The sequence below is a fragment of the Perognathus longimembris genome, chromosome 12 (genome assembly GCF_023159225.1).
Source record: "Perognathus longimembris pacificus isolate PPM17 chromosome 12, ASM2315922v1, whole genome shotgun sequence".
Taxonomy (NCBI): Eukaryota; Metazoa; Chordata; class Mammalia; order Rodentia; family Heteromyidae; genus Perognathus; species Perognathus longimembris.
This window is the reverse complement of record NC_063172.1, coordinates 39,338,630-39,359,041: the sequence shown is the minus strand read 5'-3', so window position 1 is coordinate 39,359,041 and position 20,412 is coordinate 39,338,630. Positions and strand designations below refer to the sequence as shown.

Sequence of the window (20,412 nt, the reverse complement as noted above, 5' to 3'; positions counted from 1 at the left end):
GTCCTTCTAACTTGAGTATAATTTGGAGTAAGTTTGAATGATGCTTAACAATTGTACAAAAGGGAAAAGACGAAGAATTGTCCCTGGTAAGCAAGAATACCCTATCTATTCTAGACCTGAGAAAATCCAGTGTTTATTCAAGTCTCCTGAGAGAAAACCAATGGGAGTGTATGTGGAGGAAAGGGGAAAGGGTATTTCAAGGAACTGGCTTATAGGATTATGGAGCCCAGTCAATCTGATTCTACAGTGCAGGCTGGCTATAGATCCAGGGAAGAGTCAATGTTGCAGTTGAAACCTTAAAGCTTAGAATTCTCTCCTTCTGAGGGGGGTAGTGTGGGAAGTCAAAGTCAAAATTCATTCTATTAAGGGGTTCAACTTATTGAGTGAAGGCCCCTTCCACTAAAGAGAAATCTGGTTTACTCGAAGATTATTCATTTAAATAGTTTTGTTGGTGGTGTTGCTTTATTTTTTACACCTGGGGAAACATACAGAATAATGTTTGACCAAATGAATGTCTGAGCATTGTGACCTAGGTAAGTGAACACATAAAGTTAACCATAAGCCAGGTATGGTGGCACTTACCCATATAGTTCCAGCCAATTAGCTTCTTGAGAGATGGAGGCAGGAAGATCGTTTGTGCCCTGGAGTTTGAGGCCAGTCTGGGCAACATCGTGAGAGCTTATCCCAAAAGATAAAAAGGAGGAAGAAGAAGTAGGAGGAGAATGCAAAGAAATTTAACCACCAAACCAGGAGATGGTCCTCGAACTAGACAAGAGCCACATACAAAGCATAAAGAGATGAAGAACAGAGCCAGCTAATAACTCACTAGCTATGTACATATGACCATATAAGATGATGCTAAGTGAAATTAACTCCAAGATATGCAAACAAAGGGGTTCTTTTGGTTTTAATATGCTGTGTGAAGTTATTTCTTTTGTCTTTCTTTTCTTCTTTGTTTTATCCCCTGATGTCACTGTATTTGATTTTGGTACCCTGGATATCGTATATATGTCTGTCTGAATTAGGGAAGGGAAAGGGAACATCAGAAGGGTAAGACAAAGGACAAAGGGTAAACCAATCAGCAGTGATACTCACAAGACAATATGTTGGAAATTAACTTTACAACTTTTGGGAGGAAGGAATGGGGGAGGGAAAGAGGGTAAAAATGAGGGAGGGGATAACGATCTTTGACCAGAAATGTACTCATTACCTTACATATGTAACTGTAACTGCTCTGTACATCACCTTGACAAAAAATTAAATTAAAACTAACTAAATAAAGGTTGTCACTACCATATTTTTTCAACTTTGTGAAAGGGCATCTAACCCAAAGCCTTTTAAACTCAGCTGGACACAGTTTTTGAAGCTGAATTATACTAGTTGAATGAACTATTAGAATGCTATCCACTCAACTATCTATTACTCACATCTCCTACATATAATTGCATACAGATTGTAAATGCTTCTCCATTTTTGTCAAATGAAGACATAGGAATGTTGTTCTTCCAAGATACCTAAGGACATAAAGAAAGAAACTAGAAGTAAAATAAACTAAAAACTCAAGCTTTTCTAATACTCCTGAAGGAGAAAGGCAAACGGGGCAAATGGAATTGTTCTTTTTATCTTAAAACCAGCCTCCTCCCAAGAAAATTGAGAGATAAGGAGAATGATTTTATATTTTTAATCATTAACTTTTATTATAATAGCAGAACTATGATAGAAAGGAGATGAAATACAAGGGGAAAATGGAAGAATAAGATCAATAACACTAATATATCAAACTTTTTTTTAGCAAACAAAACAGAGTTTTAGTTACACATAATGATTTATTTGTGATTTGAAGGCAAGGTTCTATCCTGAGCACTGTCACATACATTATTTCATTTAAGTAAATTACCATGGGAATTTCATCATTAATATTCTTTTTTTTTTTTTTTTTTTCTTTTTTTCTTTTTGGCCAGTCCTGGGCCTTGGACTTAGGGCCTGAGCACGGTCCCTGGCTTCTTCCCACTCAAGGCTAGCACTCTGCCACCTGAGCCACAGCGCCCCTTCTGGCCATTTTCCATATATGTGGTGCTGGGGAATCGAACTGAAAGCTTCATGTGTAGGAGGCAAGCACTCTTGCCACTAGGCCATATTCCCAGCCCCATCATTAATATTCTATCATGTGTTCAGTCTTTATTTGGAACTTGATCTGTTTTTATTTTTATTTTTATTTTATTTTTCATTTTATTTTTCAAATTTTTATTATCAAACTGATGTACAGAGAAGTTACAGTTTCATACGTTAGGCATCGGATACATTTCTTGTACTGTTTGTTACCTTGTTTGATCTGTTTTTAGATGGCTATAAGTTTCTATTTCTAACATTAGTTTGTCAGGCTCATCAGGGATGCAGATATTAAATAGCAATTGTAAATGGCTATAAGTTTCTATTTCTAACATTAGTTTGTCAGGCTCATCAGGGATGCAGATATTAAATAGCAATTGTAAATAGCAAGTCAGTTTCTCAACCCAAACCAACTTCAATTTAAAGCGTGTGAAAGGTATGTAAAGCAGTAGTCCACTGAAAATAAACAGAGTCACATAGATATAATGCATCTTTGGAGACTTTATCAGTGGTATAAGAACCAAGCACATGCAGATGGCTATTGTTATAAATACAAATGGTAAAGAGACCTGGAGAAAAAAAGCAAAGTAAAAAAACAATAATAAATATGAAAATCCACATACAAGTGATTCATTCTACATAAGCAAAAAAATAAGCTAATAGTAGAAACCAGGCTAAATTAGCCTAATTAGGTTAAATAAACCTAGCTTATACACACATAAATGAGAAGAAGGAATTGCTAGGAACCCTCATTGCCCAAGTTTTTATTGGAGTGAATGAAGTGTCTAGCATTTGACTTTGTGAATGGAAATGACCATGACCTTTTAATAGTACAATATCATCTTTTGACCTAGAAAGCATAAATATACTTAGAAGGAGTTTCTAAGGCTTAGTGGAAGTCACACAAACTTCTCTAGAAAATATACCAAGTCAGTAAGAAATTCAAGACAAAGACTTTTTCTTCATGTGTCTATTGGCCATTCTTACTTCTATGGAGATCCCACCTCACCCCAGTTAGAATGACCATTACCAAGAAAATTTACTACAACAGATGCTGGTATGGATGTGGCCAAAAGGGAATTCTACTTCACTATTGGTGGGAATGTAAACTTGTTGAACCACTCTGGAAATCAGGACAGAGGTTCCTCAAAAGACTAAAGGTAGAGCTCCCCTACGACCCAGCAAAGACTATTTTAAGACTCTCTGTTGCTCAGATAAATATTCAAAGATAAATATGATGAATTTGCAGGTTTAGTATATTAAGATCATTAATATACAATGGATATTAATGGTTTAGTATACTTAGTACAATTAAAATCAGGATGATGACTTTGGCCAAAACAATTCGCTCTATGTTTTTGTTTTTGTTTTGCCAGCAATATTTAGGACCAGTCCCTAATATCTTGTTAGTGTTAGAATTATGAGGGTCCTGCACCTAACATTATTCAACCTAGAGATTAAATTCAACAGGCTGTCTTTTGTTGTTATCCTTTTGTTCTTTTTAAAACAAGGCTTTGTTATATAGCCCAGGCTGGCCTTGAACCCCTGATCTTTCTGCCTCAGCTTTCTGAACACTGCAATCGCAGTATTCACCTGGCTGTAGGCAAGTCACTTCTGAGATGTCTTTAAAGAGACATGATAGCCTATCATCTAACAGCTCAGTATTAGTAATAAAAAAATTGAGAGAAGAGAAACCAGCACTCATATAGGCGGACAAGAAAAATTTAACTTGTATTTAAGGTTGCCTTTGAAGAGCATGGAGATACATGCCTGTAATCCCAGCACTTGGGAGGTAGAGGCAGAATTGTGGCTTTGAGGCCCGCAGAAGCTACACAGTGATTTCCAGGTGGGTTGACACTATATAGGGATACTCTGTTTCCAAAAATTGAACTAACTCCCAGCTGCAGCAGGTGGCCCATGCCTGCAATCTTAGCTACTCAGAAGGCTGAGCTCTGAAGGTTGAGGTTCAAAGCCAACCCAGGCAGGAAAGTCCATGAGACTCTTATCTCCAAGTAACCATCAAAACACCACAAGTAGAACTATGGTTCAAGTGGTAGAGCACTACCTTTGAGCAAAAACAAGCTTAGGGACAGTGCCCATGTCCTGAGCCCCAAGACTGGTGTGAGCAAGGGTGTGTACCCCACACATGCACACACACACACACACACACACACACACACACACATCCAGGTAACTAAAAATATTTTTGTGTCTTCTTTTTGAGCGAATGGAAGTCAAATAATAATATGATCATATAAACAATGATAGCCATTAATGTCAGACTGTAGGTTCTTTTCAGCTTACTTAATCCATCCATCATTCTTAGGAGAGAGGTACCTTATGCATTCCCATTGTAGATGTGAAAAACAGTGGGTCTGATGTTAAATGATATGATGGAGTTAAGAAAATAAGCTGAGCATTTAGACTTGAGATCAAGCTCTTAATGTTCATCTTAGTGTATTACAAATTATTTCTTAGTGTATTACAAATCCATTATCAGTTTATAACTTCTTTCATATTACCTAATTAGGGTGAAGGGTCTAACAAAATGTGGGTCAGAAGGCAGAAAAGAATGGAAAGATTAAAAGTTGCTGGAAGTGAAACTATGAGGAGATTAGACTTTAGGAAGTCCCTAAGGAGGATTACTCTAGATGACGTCCCCACTCCCCCCAGGGGATATCTGAGCAGCCTGGGGAAATCACTGTGTACCAATTTGCATAGTTTGGTATTCTATTTTTTTGACTGTCCAGATAGATTATAGCCAGCCTAAAGGCAAGAGCTATATCTTATTGCAATCTAGTCATTTCTTTATAATGAGTACTCTGAGGTGCCAGACTTTGAAGTCAGGCCCCACCACGTGAACCCCATTTTAGAATCGAACCCTGAGCCAATCAGATTTGTACCTGTGTTCTAATCTTGCTTGCACAGCTGATTGTTGTAACCTTGTTCTTTGCCTTTATAAGCCCTGTGTAATCACAGCTCGGGGCTTCCTCCTAACCTCCGCTGTGTCGGTGGGTAGGACGAGGCCCGAGTTGGCAGCTCGTTAAATAAAGCCTTGCCTTGCTTTTGCATTTCGGAGTGTCTGAATCTCGGTGGTCTTCTTGGGGGTGGTCTTGCAACTTGGCACAACATTTGGGGTTTCGTCCGGGATAGCCCCAGAGACCCCGAGATCCCAGACTCCGAAGGTAAGAAAACAGCGCTGTTCATTTGTCTTGTCCTGTAATTTGTCTGCTTGTCTGTTTTGCTTTTGCTTATACTTGTAGGGCACGAGTCAGTTTGGTTTTTGGCCGGAACTGACCAGGAGGGCCTCCTAAACGAGACTCAACCTGCCCACCTTGTACTTGGGTCTGCTCCTTCTGCTTATCTGGCAGGAGGTTGTGGGCCAACTTGGGTCCACTCCTCCTGTACCCTGGCAGGAGGTTGTGGGCCAACTTGGGAGATCTCCAACTCATAACTCGGGTCCACTCCTTCTGCACCCTTGCAGGAGGTTGTGGGCCAACTCGGGTCCACTCCTTCTGCACCATTGCAGGAGGTTGTGGGCCAACTCGGGTCCATTCCTTCTGCACCCTTGTAGGAGGTTGTGGGCCAGCTTGGGAGATCTCCAACTTGTAGCTTTTCTTAGGCCTGTGTGTTTTCCTCCTTTTGTATTAATTGTTTTGTTTTTTGTAGCCTTTTGGACTGTACATCTGATCAGAGCTATGGATAATGTTCTATCTTGAGAACCTCCATCTAGCCCCCTAGACTTGATCCTAGCTCACTGGAGGGAGTTTAAGGAGATAGCTCAGAACCAAGGTGTGGCCCTTAAAAAGTAAAAGTGGATCACCCTGTGCAAGTCAGAATGGTCCACCTTTGAGGAAATTGAGGGAGCTTTGACATAGGGAGGAAGCACGGAGGAGGAAATGTTTCCCGCTCCATACTCCCCATCCCAGTTAACTCTACAAGAGGAGGACTCTGAGGAAAAGTTTTCAGCTGTGCCCTCCGCTCTGGAGGGTCCTGCCCAGTCAACTCGCCGGCGCCGACAGCCCAGGACACGGACGCATCAGCCCCAAGTCCAAGTCCTGACCCGCAGCCGCCGACGGGGTGGATGTAGGGCCAGCCCAAGCCACCCACAGGTGGCAGGGAGTGACCTCACCATGCTGCGCTGTCATCTCTGTGTTGTTTGTAAGTCTAACAGTCTCTTTTGTGTCAAATCTGCATAGCTCATTGGAAAGATGTACAGGCAATGGTTCACAATCAGAGTGTGAGTGTCGACAGAAAGAACTCTAGGTGGACCCCCACCCAGCCTTTTTAAGCAGAAAATTGTTTGGTGTGCTAAAATGTTTTACTAAGACTAAAAATGTTTTACTAAAACTATCAAGCCCTGGAAAATGAGGCTGGAGAATGCTAAAATCATTTGTTAAAGGTTTTTGTCTTAAAATGTACGGCTGATGCTTATTCAGCGTGCTTTAAGATCTTTTGAAAATGTATGTGTGTGTGCATGTGAGTGTGAACATGTTCAAGACTGCAGTATGATGCAAAACTAAGTTTAAATTCAAAGGTCTTCATGCCATGCAGTAACTGGGACTGAAGAAAAAAAAAAAAAGGCTCTTTTGAAACACAAGCAGCCCGTAAGCAAAGGGCGGCACCTGGTTTCAGATTGCCTGTGAGCTTCAGTTTTTCCGATGCAGATAAAAGCTAAAGTGTTGTGTTAGTGTTAAAAAGGCTTTGGAAATCAAGAATACATTTCTAGATAAGAAATTTGGAAGTAAAATTGTCCTAAATAATTATTGCAAAGTGAGAAAAGGAGAATTATGGCTACCAAAATGTTTAATTGCCATTCCAGCTTCTTTGTAGGTTTTTTGTAACAGTTTCCAGCAGGCCCACAGAGAAGCACAGGTGATTCCTACAAGTTTGTCAAGATCTAATACTGACCCTTAATAAGTTCCAGGTAAGAGAGCATGCTTAAAAACTACTTCTGTGTGGACCACCTTGTTGCTTATAATTGGAGTAAAGTGGCCCCTTATAAGACTCATTGATCTGAATCTGTGGTTCGAAGCCAGCCCGGGCAAAGAAAGGTCCCTGTGAGAGACTTGTCTCTAATCAGCCAGCAGAGTGCTGGGAACGGAGTGGTGTGGAGCTCAAAAGTGGTACGGTGCTAGTCTTGAGCTGGAGAGCTGAGGGACAGCACTCAGGCCCTGAGTCCAAGTTGAAAGTCACTCCTCCTGGGACAAAATGGAGCATCCAGAGGCAGTAAGCCACTGCTTGGATGGCAGAGATGGTGTCAGATCCTAGAGTCACTACTGTTGGCCTTTCAAAAGTTAAAGCCGGGAAGTCCTAGAAGAATAGTTCATAAGCATGCCTTTCCAATACCCATGTCTGTCTACTGGGCAGGAATTTGCCAGTCATCTGTGATAGTGGTTGGTAAGGGTAAGTTTGTTAAATGAGAGGATAGATTAAAATCTCACCCCCCGCATTTACTCAAAGCCCTGACTGGCAGTAAGAATTTTAAGTTGATACATCTGTTTAGGAAAGAAAGTTTGTAGACCTGAGATTGTGTTGTGTCCTTATTGAGATCTGTTAAAGGCCTGTCAGCTTGCCAATGCCCCCAATCAACAGATTAACCACGGTGGAGGGGACCCTGGATGGCATCACCACTTGGGTTCATTGCTTCCACGCCAGGCCAGCTGACCCCTTTGCCCTGGATGACAACTACCGTGATGGAACATGGGAGGTCTCCAAGCACCCAGCTGGGCCGCTTCGCCTTCGCCTCAAAAGTTAGACTGAATATTGTTATAATTTTCTTTTTGCCTTCTTTCCTTACTACCCTGGCTAGTGTTATTTTGGCAGCTCACTCCAAAGTGAGGTGAATCCTGCAGTCCCTTGGTAAAGTAAACTAGGGTTATAGGTTCCTGGCTGGGTGAGGTCAACGCCCCTGAGTCAGCCTGAAGAAGTTACAGAAGATGGATGATCTTCACCCATCAGCCCCCCTTTAAAACCGAGGGACCAGAGTTATTTTCGGATACTACTTTTGGCCCTACTGGCCCATGCCTTACCTCTATATCATCCCCTAGACATGCAAGCCATTGAAATGGACAGAATGGAGCCATGATTGGCTCCCAAGGTACCAAAAAGAAAAAGGGGGAAATGAGGTGCCAGACTTTGAAGTCAGGCCCCACCACGTGAACCCCATTTTAGAATCGAACCCTGAGCCAATCAGATTTGTACCTGTGTTCTAATCTTGCTTGCACAGCTGATTGTTGTAACCTTGTTCTTTGCCTTTATAAGCCCTGTGTAATCACAGCTCGGGGCTTCCTCCTAACCTCCGCTGTGTCGGTGGGTAGGACGAGGCCCGAGTTGGCAGCTCGTTAAATAAAGCCTTGCCTTGCTTTTGCATTTCGGAGTGTCTGAATCTCGGTGGTCTTCTTGGGGGTGGTCTTGCAACTTGGCACAACACTCAAACATCCAAGTGTTAAGTAATAGATGTGTGGAAAAGGTAGAAGGAAAAGATGATTGCAAATTAACCAAAGTTGGTGATGAGATATTACTTTCTTTCTGCCTTCTTATATCTTGTACTTAGGAAGAGTCCAACACTCCGAAGATAATGCTAGGATTTCAATCTTGGCTGCATTACATGTGTTGTGAGCTTGGGGAATGGACTTAGCTCTCCTAAACCTGTTTCCTCAACTGTATGAGAGCCTAACGGAATATACACCTTTCTCATCATTGAGAGAACTAAGGGTGATTATCCAAGCAAAGCTTTAAGCCAGAGGCAAGTGGTTCATGCCTGTAATCCTAGCTACTCAGGAGAAAGAGATATAAGGATCATAGTTTGAAGCCAGCTTGGGCAGGAAAGTCCATGAGACTCTTACCTTTAATTAACCATCAAAAAGTTGAACATAGAGCTGTAGCTCAAGTAGTAGAGCACTAGCTTTGAGCAAAAAAGCTCAAGGACAGTTCCCAGGCCCTGAGTACTACTAAACCAAGCAAAAGACATTTAGGCCATTCAGTTAGACCATCTCTCTCTCTCTCTATCCTTATGCTGCCCTGTCATGTGAAATTTTTTTCTCCTTTAAATTGGAAAATAAGTTTAAAGGTAGTAAACTCAGAGAGATGGAATTTGGCAATGATCAAAAGAAGCTGGTGTTTCAGAACAGTGGCTATTGTCATTTGTGACCTCCGGCTGTCTTCTATTTCCCATTCACCAACTTTTATCCTGACTGTATAAAATACTGTTATGTATTAGTACTCTTAATTAACAATCCTCGTAATCTCTTGTCAGAAGTATTATAGTGATCTATCCCTTTTGCAACTGTTTTCTCTAATAAACCATTTAATGGAACCTGACAGCTTTTATATTGACTAAAGCCTAATCAATAAAAATTAGAGGGCTGGGGATATAGCCTAGTGGCAAGAGTGCCTGCCTCGGTATACCCGAGGCCCTAGGTTCGATTCCCCAGCACCACATATACAGAAAACGGCCAGAAGCGGCGCTGTGGCTCAAGTGGCAGAGTGCTAGCCTTGAGCGGGAAGAAGCCAGGGACAGTGCTCAGGCCCTGAGTCCAAGGCCCAGGACTGGCCAAAAAAAAAAAAAAATAAATAAATAAATAAATAAAAATTAGAATTGAAACGAAGACCAGATTTTCTTCACATATTTCACAATTTGTTAAGTAGAAAAATATCTACTCTTAGATATTCTAAAAATACTCTTCAAATATAGTTACATGCAACTATTATTTTTACCAAAAACAAAAAAATTAGAAAAGCCACTTTTACCTTATAAGGTCTATGTAGATTGGGCTCCTGGTATCTCAGTTTCAGTATTCCAATCATGATTAGTGTAGTCCAGATAGAAGACACAAAATACACATAGTTTATCAGCTCCATTAGACTTGCTGAAGCAATTAAAAAGGATGCCATAATAACATTTACTAGGACAGGTATAAATGGAGAGGAGTGAATATTAAGTGTCTTAAATAACAAAGGCAGTTGGTCTAGGTGCCCTGCAATTAAAAATATTCTTGAGACCTCAATTACATTAATCATAATGTTACTCAATAATGAGGCAGAAATCGCAAAAGGAACAATCCTTGTTAACTGAGGGATCATGTTGGCAGTCCATGTCATTGCCACCGTCCCTGCAGAGAAACAAAAACACACCAAAGGACGTAGGTTACAAATCAAGATCTAATGGAAAACCTTTGAATAATATTATTTCACAATAAAAGCACGGTTTTTAAGTCACTGAGAAAAGTTACCTGTTGATTTCATTGTGTTATGCCTACAGAACCTCATGCATCTATTTCTTTTTTTTTTTTTTTTAAACCAGTCCTGGGGCTTAGACTCAGGTGCTGAGCACTACTATCCCTGGCTTCTTTTTGCTCAAGGCTAGCACTCTACCTTGAGCCACAGCGCCACTTCTGGCTTTTTCTGTTTACGTGGGGCTGATGAATCAAATCCAAGGCTTTGTGCATGCTAGGCAAGCAGTCTACCGCTAAGCAACATTCCCAGCTCTCATACACCTATTTCATTAACCATTTTTATCTCTTCTGCAAAAGACCAGAAACATTTTGAGATCAAGGGTCCTTCATTTCTCTTCTATGCAACTACTTCTATGCCTGACGGGCATGTAGCAAGTTTCGGAGAAATAACTTCAACAATAAATTAGTTTCATTGAACAGATGTTCGGAAGCTTGTTCTATTAACAGAATGTTAATTGATGCAGTAAGACTCAGAAACACTGCAACACTGAAGAACTAGGAGGGACCCTTACTAATATTATACTGTACTTGGAACCATTTAGAAAACTGAAACACAGTGACAAAGGAAATAAATAACTCACAGGTAAAAATGTTTTGGTATTTGAGACTGTCTAAACTGCTTCCCAGCAGAAGTGATTTTTACACCCTAGGGGTCATGTAGCAATATCTGGAGACTGGTTATCACAAGTTGAGGAGATAGGAAGTTGCTAAGGCAACTAGTAGGTAGAGACTAAGGATATTGCTGAACATCACCACGGAATCCCTCAGCAACACAAGATTATATGTTCCTGGGTTGGGAATGATCCTTTACCTCGACTGGCAAGGCCCTGAATTCAGTCTCCAGCACTATAATAAATAAATAATCAGTAGTATCAAAACTGAGAAATCCTACTAGACACCAGCCTTTAGGGAACATTCTGTGCAGCATTTTGTTTGTTTTGCTTTGCTTTGAGTTTTCTGCACTTAAAATTGAAGAGGTCTTCAGAACACTCATTTAATGTGACAGTAGGTATGAAGAATACCAACAGAGAAAGGAACCCTGTATCCATGAGAATCCACTAGGACAGACAGCTTCTTCCTCCAAGAAACATGTTAGCAGTTCTGTGTGTCACCTGCATTAGTACGACGGAATCTAATGTTTCAGGTTATACTTTTGTGTATAGCTAGATTGGTTCCAGGGATGTCTCTGGGACATCAATATACTGGCTCCTAACAAACTGTAAGAAATTTCAATGTGACAGAATTAAAATGTCATCTATGGTTCTTATTCATACAATCATTATTTTTAACCAATTTTTCTGTCATCTACTATCATCTGTCTATCAGAGCTATCTATCCATCCACCCATCCATCCATTCATCCATCCATCTATTCACAGACAAATAGCTATGCAGCCCAGGATAGCAGAAAACAAAATCATTCTGTGATTGGTTGTTCAAGGTGCTGGGATTACAGACTTTTGCTACAATACCCAGCTATTAACCCTTTTAAATAGTCTCAAGTATCATATCACTTTCTTCACTGGCTCTGTCCTACAATATTGGAACTTGTATAAAAGTATCTCCTGTCTCAATTCCTACTCATCTTAAGTACAATATTGTTTATTGTTTTTCCTAAGCACTTTATCTCCACACACTGCTGTTTTCAGAGACATTTTAGAAATATTTATTTTCCATCATGCAAAGGAAATTCTTTAATTTCCAGTGGACATTCCACAAATATGATTGGTAAAGGAGAGGCTAATGCAACTCTTCCAGCACTGGCTGGTAAAATTATGCATCATATTTCTGCATGGTCTTCGTCTCTATCTCATATATGGATTATTTTCTTTTTTAACTCCTACCACAGTATTTTTTCTCTTTTTCTTCCCATTCAATATATAATAAGATTATATATTCTCAGATTGGTACCCATGGTCTATTGCTTATTTAAGAACTCTATTCACAGTATATCATTTCTTTAAGAAAAATGTACTTTTGCTGGATGTGGTAGCTCACACCTGCAAGTCTCACCATTGAAAAGCAGAGACTAGAAAGGTTGTAGTGGGAGGCCAGCCAGGTGAAAAAATTATCTACTAAATGTCCATCACTCCAGTATGCAAAAACAGAAAGATCATGGTAAAAACTCAAGACCCAACCCCCAAAATTGCTAAAGGAAGGACTGTGGGGGGCAGGGGGGCTCATGTGGTAGATTGCCTACCTAGCAAACCAAGGCCTTGAGTTCAATCATTACTACCACAAAAAATATACCATATATAACTTTGACAAAAAGTAAAATCGCATTGAAGCACATAAAGTGAAAAGTAGATGCTCTCCTTAGCAATTTCTCATTCATGCCTCCCAAATGCAACTCCTGTCAACATATGTTTGGATTGTCTTCAGGAAATCCATATTATAATTTATGGTTAATTAAATTAATTAGTTAATTGATTACTTTAATAATTATTAATAATTTGTGATTATAATATAAAAGCTCTGTTGGGACTGTACATGTGTAGGAGGGTAGATTTGCATGTTAGCATGCCTAGACTTTATTTTACTTCACTTTCTAAAGTATCTTGACTATTAGTACATGTACATCCCTGCAATTATTTTAGTGAGTTTTCAGTATTCAATTATATAATCATTCATTAATTTATATACTAATCCTATGTTGGTAGAGTTTTGCTTGTTTTTGGCTGGTTGATTAGATAAAAAGGGCTTTGACTCAGAGCCTCCTGTTCACTAAGTAGGAACTCTACCACTTGAGCAGTACTCTCAGTCCTTTTTTGCTTTAGCTTATTTTCTCACACTTTTTTCTGGTTCAGCCTTGGACCACTTTCCAGGTAGCTACAATTTCCAATGTTCACCATCCTTCACAACTCTCAGCATACCTGTAAGAGATTAAGTACCTGGAATTTCAACACTTAGATGACTGAGGCATCAAAAGTTTTAGGCCAACCTGGACTACATAACACAACTGTATCTCAACTAATGGTTGCAACTATGCTCAGCCATTGAGTGTGAAACCAAAAGTTTATGTCCAGGATGGCCTCAAACCATGATCCTCCTGATCTTAGTCTTCCAAATAGCTAGGTGGAAGCCACTGATGGCTAACTCTGCTATATATTTTTGTTTTAAAAGCATTTAATACAGTTTTTGTTTTGCACTTGTATTGGGGTTTGAACTCAGGGTCTCATCTGTCACTTGGTTATCTTACTCATAGATGTTATTCTACTACTTGACCCATGCCTCCAGGCAACATTTTTTCTGGTTAATTGGTATTGGAGTCTTGAAGACTTTTCAGTGCCAGGTTGTTACTAACTTCAGTCCTCAGATCTCAGCCTTCTGAGTAGCAAAGATTACAGGCATGAGCTACCAGCACTCAACTCAACAATATGATCTTTCAAAAGCTCAGAATAGTCTATGGATTTAGCTAAGTAATTTATTTCACTTATTGATTATTTTAGTTGTTTCTAACTTTGTTGCTGCAATACATAATGATATAATAACCATCCTTAAATGTACATTTTTCGTATGTAGTTCTGATTATTTTCTTAAATTGAGTTCCTAATATAATAAAAATGCAGATATTCAAACTGATAAATGTCAATTCAGTATTAAAATGAAGTTTAAAGATTATTAACCTGAAAGACACCGAAATCAAATTACCAAAGCTGGTGAGGAGGGAAGGTGGGAGAAAAATGAGGAAAGGGGTAATTATGTTCAACAAGAAATGTATTCACTACCTTATGCATGTAACTGTTACTCCTCTCTCCATATCCTTGACAATAAAATTAAATTTAAAAAAATTACAAAAGTTTGCAGTGAAAATACTTCATGTGTTATCCACATAAGGCAAAATCACGGAGCACCCACAAAATTTTGCAACCATTATGAAAGCATCAGAGGAGATATTTCCATTTTTGTTTTTAGTACTGGGGTTTAAACTCAAGGCTTTGCATTTGATACACAGGTCCTCTACTACTTGATTCACATCTCCAATCCCACATTTTTAGTTTCTTAATAATCGACATGGCCAGACATTCCAAATGGCAGATTTAACAAACCATACCAGTTGTCCTTGATCTCTTCAGCTTAAGGCTAGCACTCTTCCACTTGAGCCACAGCACCACATCTGGTTTTCCGATGGTTAATTGGAGATAAGCGTCTCATGGACTTTGCTGTCCAGGCTGGCTTTGAACCACAATCCTCAGATCTCAACCTCCTGAGTAGCTAGGATTATAGTTGTGAGCCACCAGCTCCCAGCTCCTGTGAGACTCTTCTCTCAAATTAACCACTCAAAAATGTGAAGTACAGCTGTGACTCAAAGTGGTAGAATGCTAAAGTTGAGCAAAAAGAGCTCAGAGACAGTGCCCAGGCTCTGAGTTAAAGCTTTACAACTGACAAAAAGATAAAAAGAAAAGAAAAGAAAGAGAACTCACTGCTTGTTTATGCTAGTTTGGTTGGCATTTGATTTGTTCCTACAAACACTCAGAATCCTGATTTATCCCTCAAATACTTGAACATTATGAATCTGCAATGATATGATATGGCATGGGACAGAATACTATAAAGCAGTCACATGGAAATTGGAGCTGCTTGTTACAATTTTTGCATTCAAGCCTTCTATAGGTTTGAAGATTCCCATCATAAATGATCATGTTTAAGGATTTGGAAACATTGGCTACCCTAATTTATCATTATGTCTTACATACAATGCACTAGATTATCATAGTATAGTACATAAATATGTTCAATTACAATCATGTCTATTTTTAAATACTTCCTTTAGATGTATCTCCACGTATTCATGAAATCAGTAGGAATTGGGCTGGGAATGTAGCTTAGTGGTACAGTGCTTGCCTAGCATGCACGAAGCCCTGGTTTCAATTCCTCAGTGCCACATAAACAGCAAAAGCCGGAAGTGATGCTGTGGCTGAAGTGGTAGAGTGCTAGCCTTGAGCAAAAGAAACTCAGAAAGACAGTGCCTAGGCCCTGAGTTCAAGCCCCAGGACTGGCAAAAATTAAAAAAAAAATCAGTAGGAATTATTCAGATAGAATCCCAAGATTCTGAGTGATGACAGGCTTAGGCTTTTCTCAGAAAATAGTGACTCAAGGCTTAATGGTAATGTGAGAAAAATCCTAGTTTTTCTTTTTCTCCTACTTTTCATTTATTTTCACCTCTCCTTTGATTCTGCAAATCTGCTATTTATGTATGTTCATTTCTTATAAGATTTTCCTCATATTTTATTCTTTGTTGCACAATTCGAGCTCTAGGGAAGTAATTATTTCAGTCAAAATTTCAGTGTACACTCTTTTTCTAATTATTTAAGCTGAATTATTTAAGGTAAACAACTACATTGTTTCATATATTGGCATTAACTGCATGTACCAAATTGAACATTACTATCTACTCTTTCAACTGCTAATATCCTACATTTTCAACTGATCATTTTTGTGAGTGTCATCTAGAATAATACTAAAAAGTAAACGTTTTGAAAGACTTAGTACTGATTGTACGACAACACAGGGACAAGAAGGATTTTGAATCCAATCTGTACTATATGTCAACATTATACTTACCTTTCCCATATTAACAGGAATGCCTTTCTTTAGCATGAATCTCCTTTCCAAACCAGATCACACACTTTGGCACAATGTTATTTAAACACTATAAATTGGCCCTATGATTGAACAATGGACAGTCAACAATGGCAAAGTCATTCTGTAATTGTGCAGAAAAGACCAACACTTTACTTATTGTCTTGTCCATTTGTGTACAAACCTGAAGAGAGAATTTCCCTGGGTGACAGGACAGTCAAGTAGGAGATATCAGCCAGTAAATAAACCACAGTCACCAGAGGTACTGCCATAAGTACGCATTTGGGAATTGTCTTACTGGGTTCCTTCAACTCCCCTATAACACATAAAAAAGCAAAATCATGACTGGTAAAAATAATTTCTGAAAACTTATTTTTAAAATTATGCATGCATCCAACATTAATTGGGTTCTTCTTTCTATCCTCTGTATCAATCACCATATACACACATACACACAAACTGCTACACACTCATCTCCAAGACTGGTTCTAAATGAAAGAAAGGGACATTTTCCCCATGATTGGTAGTATTTCTGAAGATACAAAAGTTAAAAATGAGCTGGACACTAGTAAATCACACTTGAAATCCTCACTACTCAGGAGGCTGAGATCAGAAAATCAAGATTCAAAGCCAACCAGAGCAAAAAAGTCTTCAATACTCCGTTTCCAAAATAAACAGCAAATAGTTATATTGTACACAGTGCTAGCTGTGTACAAATAACCTGAACAACAACAACAACAAAAAAAAAACAAGTGAGAGAGCACAAGGTCTTAAGTTTAAGCCTTGGAATAAGCAACAGCAACAACAACAAAAAAGAGTCAAAAGTGAAATTTGATCCAACAGTGCTAGTAGCACTTGGAATCTACCTAGGATCTTTACCCTGAGTTTGGGGAGTGGGAATACAGCAATGAGCAAAACCAGAAGACATTTGACCTGAATGAGAGTATCTATACATTAGTTAAACAATCACATCAACAAAAGCTAAAATTGGTGCACAAGTAGTGCTAGTCTAGAGAATGTGGCTTCCTATAATCATAATTCCATATATTTCTTTTTTCTTTTTTTCTTTTTTTCTTTTTTTTTGCCAGTCCTGGGCCTTGGACTCAGGGCCTGAGCACCGTCCCTGGCTTCTTCCCGCTCAAGGCTAGCACTCTGCCACTTGAGCCACAGCGACGCTTCTGGCCGTTTTCTGTATATGTGGTGCTGGGGAATTGAACCCAGGGCCTCATGTATAGGAGGCAAGCACTCTTGCCACTAGGCCATATCCCCAGCCCTAGAGATCATTTTTTTAATGGAAAAAAAAATAGCCTTCATATCATAGTATCCTGGGTTATAGGCTTCTATCATCTTATATCAGTCATGGATGTGTTTAAATGGTAAACTAACTCAAATATCAAGAAATATACGGAATCGGGGCTGGGAATATGGCCTAGTGGCAAGAGTGCTTGCCTCGTATACATGAAGCCCTGGGTTCGATTCCCCAGCACCACATATATGGAAAACGGCCAGAAGGGGCGCTGTGGCTCAGGTTGCAGAGTTGCTAGCCTTGAGCAAAAAGAAGCCAGGGACAGTGCTCAGGCCCTGAGTCCAAGCCCCAGGCTGGCAAAAAAAAAAAAAAAATTATCTCTAGATACTTAAGTCCTGGGGCTTGAACTCAGGACCTGGGCTTTGTTTCTGAGCCTCTTTGTATGCAAGGCTAGCACTACCATTTGAGCCACAACACCACTTCTAGCTTTTTCTGTTTATGTGGTACTGAGGAGTCTAAGCCCAGGGCTTCATGCTTGCCCCGTAAACACTCTACCACCAAGCCACATTCCCAGCCAATGGAGTTTTAATGTATCAGTTTCTAAGTAGTTAATGTATCTTAATCAAAGTCACCCTGCAGACTAGATCCTGATCACTAATTTGAAGTTCTTGATGTAAAAATGGGCTAACTGGATCCAACAACAATTTGTATTATGTCAAAACTTAACATGAACATTGATTAGAAATGATAAAATAATGGCATTCGCAGGGAAACGGACAGGTTTTGAACAAATAATGTTGAGCGGGACAATCCTAGAACACAGAGAACAGAGGCGCATCATCTCCCTGATATGTACATGTTAGAAATAAACAACAAAGAGGCATGACAAAGAAAGCAGGACCTGAGGTACCAATTCACAGGGAGGCCATAAAAGGGGGGATGGGCTGCCTTACGAGAAAGGCACCCAAAAGTGAAACACAATCTCTAAATTATATGTACATAAATTCATATGTATATAATTTAATATCCAGGCTGTAAGAACACCAAAAATAAAGAAGCAAAAGACTTCTTCATAATCAATCTTAGAAAAACTAAAAGACCCTATACCCTTTCCTCATACAAGATGTACACAGGTACATCTAAGAGAAGCTGGAAGAAGGACACAGAGTGAGTGGAAGATGGGGGAGGGGGGGCGGAGTGGGCCGAATACAATAGAAAGGGCCCAACAGCTGCAAAGAGCACTGAAGAGAACAAGCTAAGCAACTCAAGGGCAGCAGGGCTGGGGAGAGGGGAAATTAGAGAAAAAGAAGGAACAGATTACAGGAAGAAAAAAAAAGTTGTATATGTATATACCACCTGAGCTGGAAAGAAGGAATTGTTTTACAGTTACTAATCATGGAGGATATAAGCATTGTAGACTAGAGTAACAATGGACATTAAGGATAAGATCTGTTTATTTTATTTTAAATTTTGTTTTTTGAAAAAATAATTAAGAAAGCAAGGGGGTGGGATGAAGGGCTGGGGGGAAGGGAAGGAGGGAGCAAAACAAGGAAGGTGAAAACAGGTATAACAAAAAATGTATATATATATATTCACTACCTTAAGCATGTACATCATCCTGACAATGAATAAATTTTTAAAAACTTAACATGACATTCACCTATGAAGGAAAAATTCTGCAATACAACACAGCTCCAAAAGTAAACAAACAAATGTATTCAACCCAAACAAAGTCCAACATTTGATCAATCCTGAATTCACAGTGTCATAAGAGGAAAATAGTTCCACCAATTGAGCTACATTCACATGAGGAAACTATATTAATTCAGGAGTCCTGTATTTGTGGTCCTATTAAAGACAGTTGGAAAAAAGAGAAGTGCTATATTAAAAGAACAAAAAAATCCATAAGAGTTTGGGTACAACAGGAAAAAGGAATTAAGATTAAGTGACAAGTACAATGCTGACATATACTGACACATAAAGTCAAAGCAGGGAAAATAATCAATTTTTTTTAGATAAAATTCAGACCACCATAAAAAGATATGTATTACATCCAATAAGTTGTGGCTTGACTTTCTCTTAATAGATTGTTAATTACCTGCTATGAATGTAATGCACCCCCCTCCTGAAAATGCAAAATATCCTTGGAAGATGGCTTCTATTATCTGGGAGATGTCTGGAATGTCCCCATCAAAAATGTTCTGCAACTTTTCTATATTCTTCCTCCTTCCTCTCACCAGAATAAACACTCCACTTAGGGAAATGATACTAAGTATGGATATCTTCAGCACTGTGCTGGCCATCTGAAGCCAAGTCATCTCTTTTATTCCTCGGCAGTTCAGAAATCCCACCATCCACAATGCAGCCAGGGCTACACATTTCTTTGGTAGATTTGGGGTAACACAGCTGGGATAAAAAGGCTGGAGACCATACTCAGTTAGCATCAGGGCATGGCCAGCAGTCATTGCTGGCCCCAGAAAAATGGATGTCCAAACTCTCAGGAAGGAAGCCATGGAGCCATAGCATCTCTTCAGAAAAAAGTAATGAGCTGCACTGCATGGGAAAGTTACACTTATCTCCACAAAGCAAAGAGAGTTTGTCAGGGACAATATAGCACAGACAATCCAAACACATAGAGGCGATACCTATATTCATGCAAGAATACTCCAGAACCCCTTTGGGAGACACAAAAATTCCTGCCCCAATTATATTAATAATTAAAAAATCGGTGCCCCAGAAATACCCAAGTTCTCGCTTGAGCTGTATTTTCTTCTGTTGAGCCATTGTAACTGAGAAATCTTTTTTAAAAATTCTATATAATTTCTAATTTTTTCTTCTCTGTACTACTGGAATTCTGGATTCTCTGGCAGAAAGTGTTATCCTTTTGTCCCACCTTCATTAAATATATTCTGTTTTCAATTATTAACAGAGCCTACATGACAAAATCAGGAAAAATAAAATAGATTACTTGCAAGAGTTTAGTTTGATTTGTCATTTAATTATTATCAAATTAATACATTCAGAAGAAAAAAAGATAATTTGAAACAGGGATTACAGTTCAAAGATTCTCAAAACAAATCTGTTTCTAGACCATTGTTCCTAGCTCTGACACATGTTCTAACATCCACTCCTTAGCTGTTTAAGAAAGTCCCACTTGCACCACCTAAACTGTTCTTTGCAATGACTCAGATTGCTCTGTGGGAAAATCTGTCTGTGGGTCATTTGTCTGAAACAATCA

At 39.2% G+C, this 20,412-nt stretch overlaps 1 protein-coding gene and 1 long non-coding RNA gene across 2 annotated transcripts; one reads left to right on the top strand and one right to left on the bottom strand.

The window, feature by feature from the left end:
• Positions 1-1,796: 1,796 nt before the first annotated feature.
• Slc7a13 (solute carrier family 7 member 13) lies at positions 1,797-20,073 on the bottom strand. The gene is given in 7 exon segments (XM_048358438.1): positions 1,797-1,923; positions 2,163-2,196; positions 2,416-2,678; positions 9,862-10,223; positions 16,113-16,244; positions 19,273-19,810; positions 19,812-20,073. Coding segments are annotated over 6 exon segments (1,467 nt in total). The 5' UTR covers positions 19,959-20,073; the 3' UTR covers positions 1,797-1,923; positions 2,163-2,171.
• On the top strand, positions 15,273-17,847 carry LOC125360479. The gene is made up of 2 exons (XR_007212760.1): positions 15,273-15,540; positions 17,758-17,847. It is a non-coding gene; the product is annotated as an uncharacterized LOC125360479 (long non-coding RNA).
• Positions 20,074-20,412: the final 339 nt, after the last annotated feature.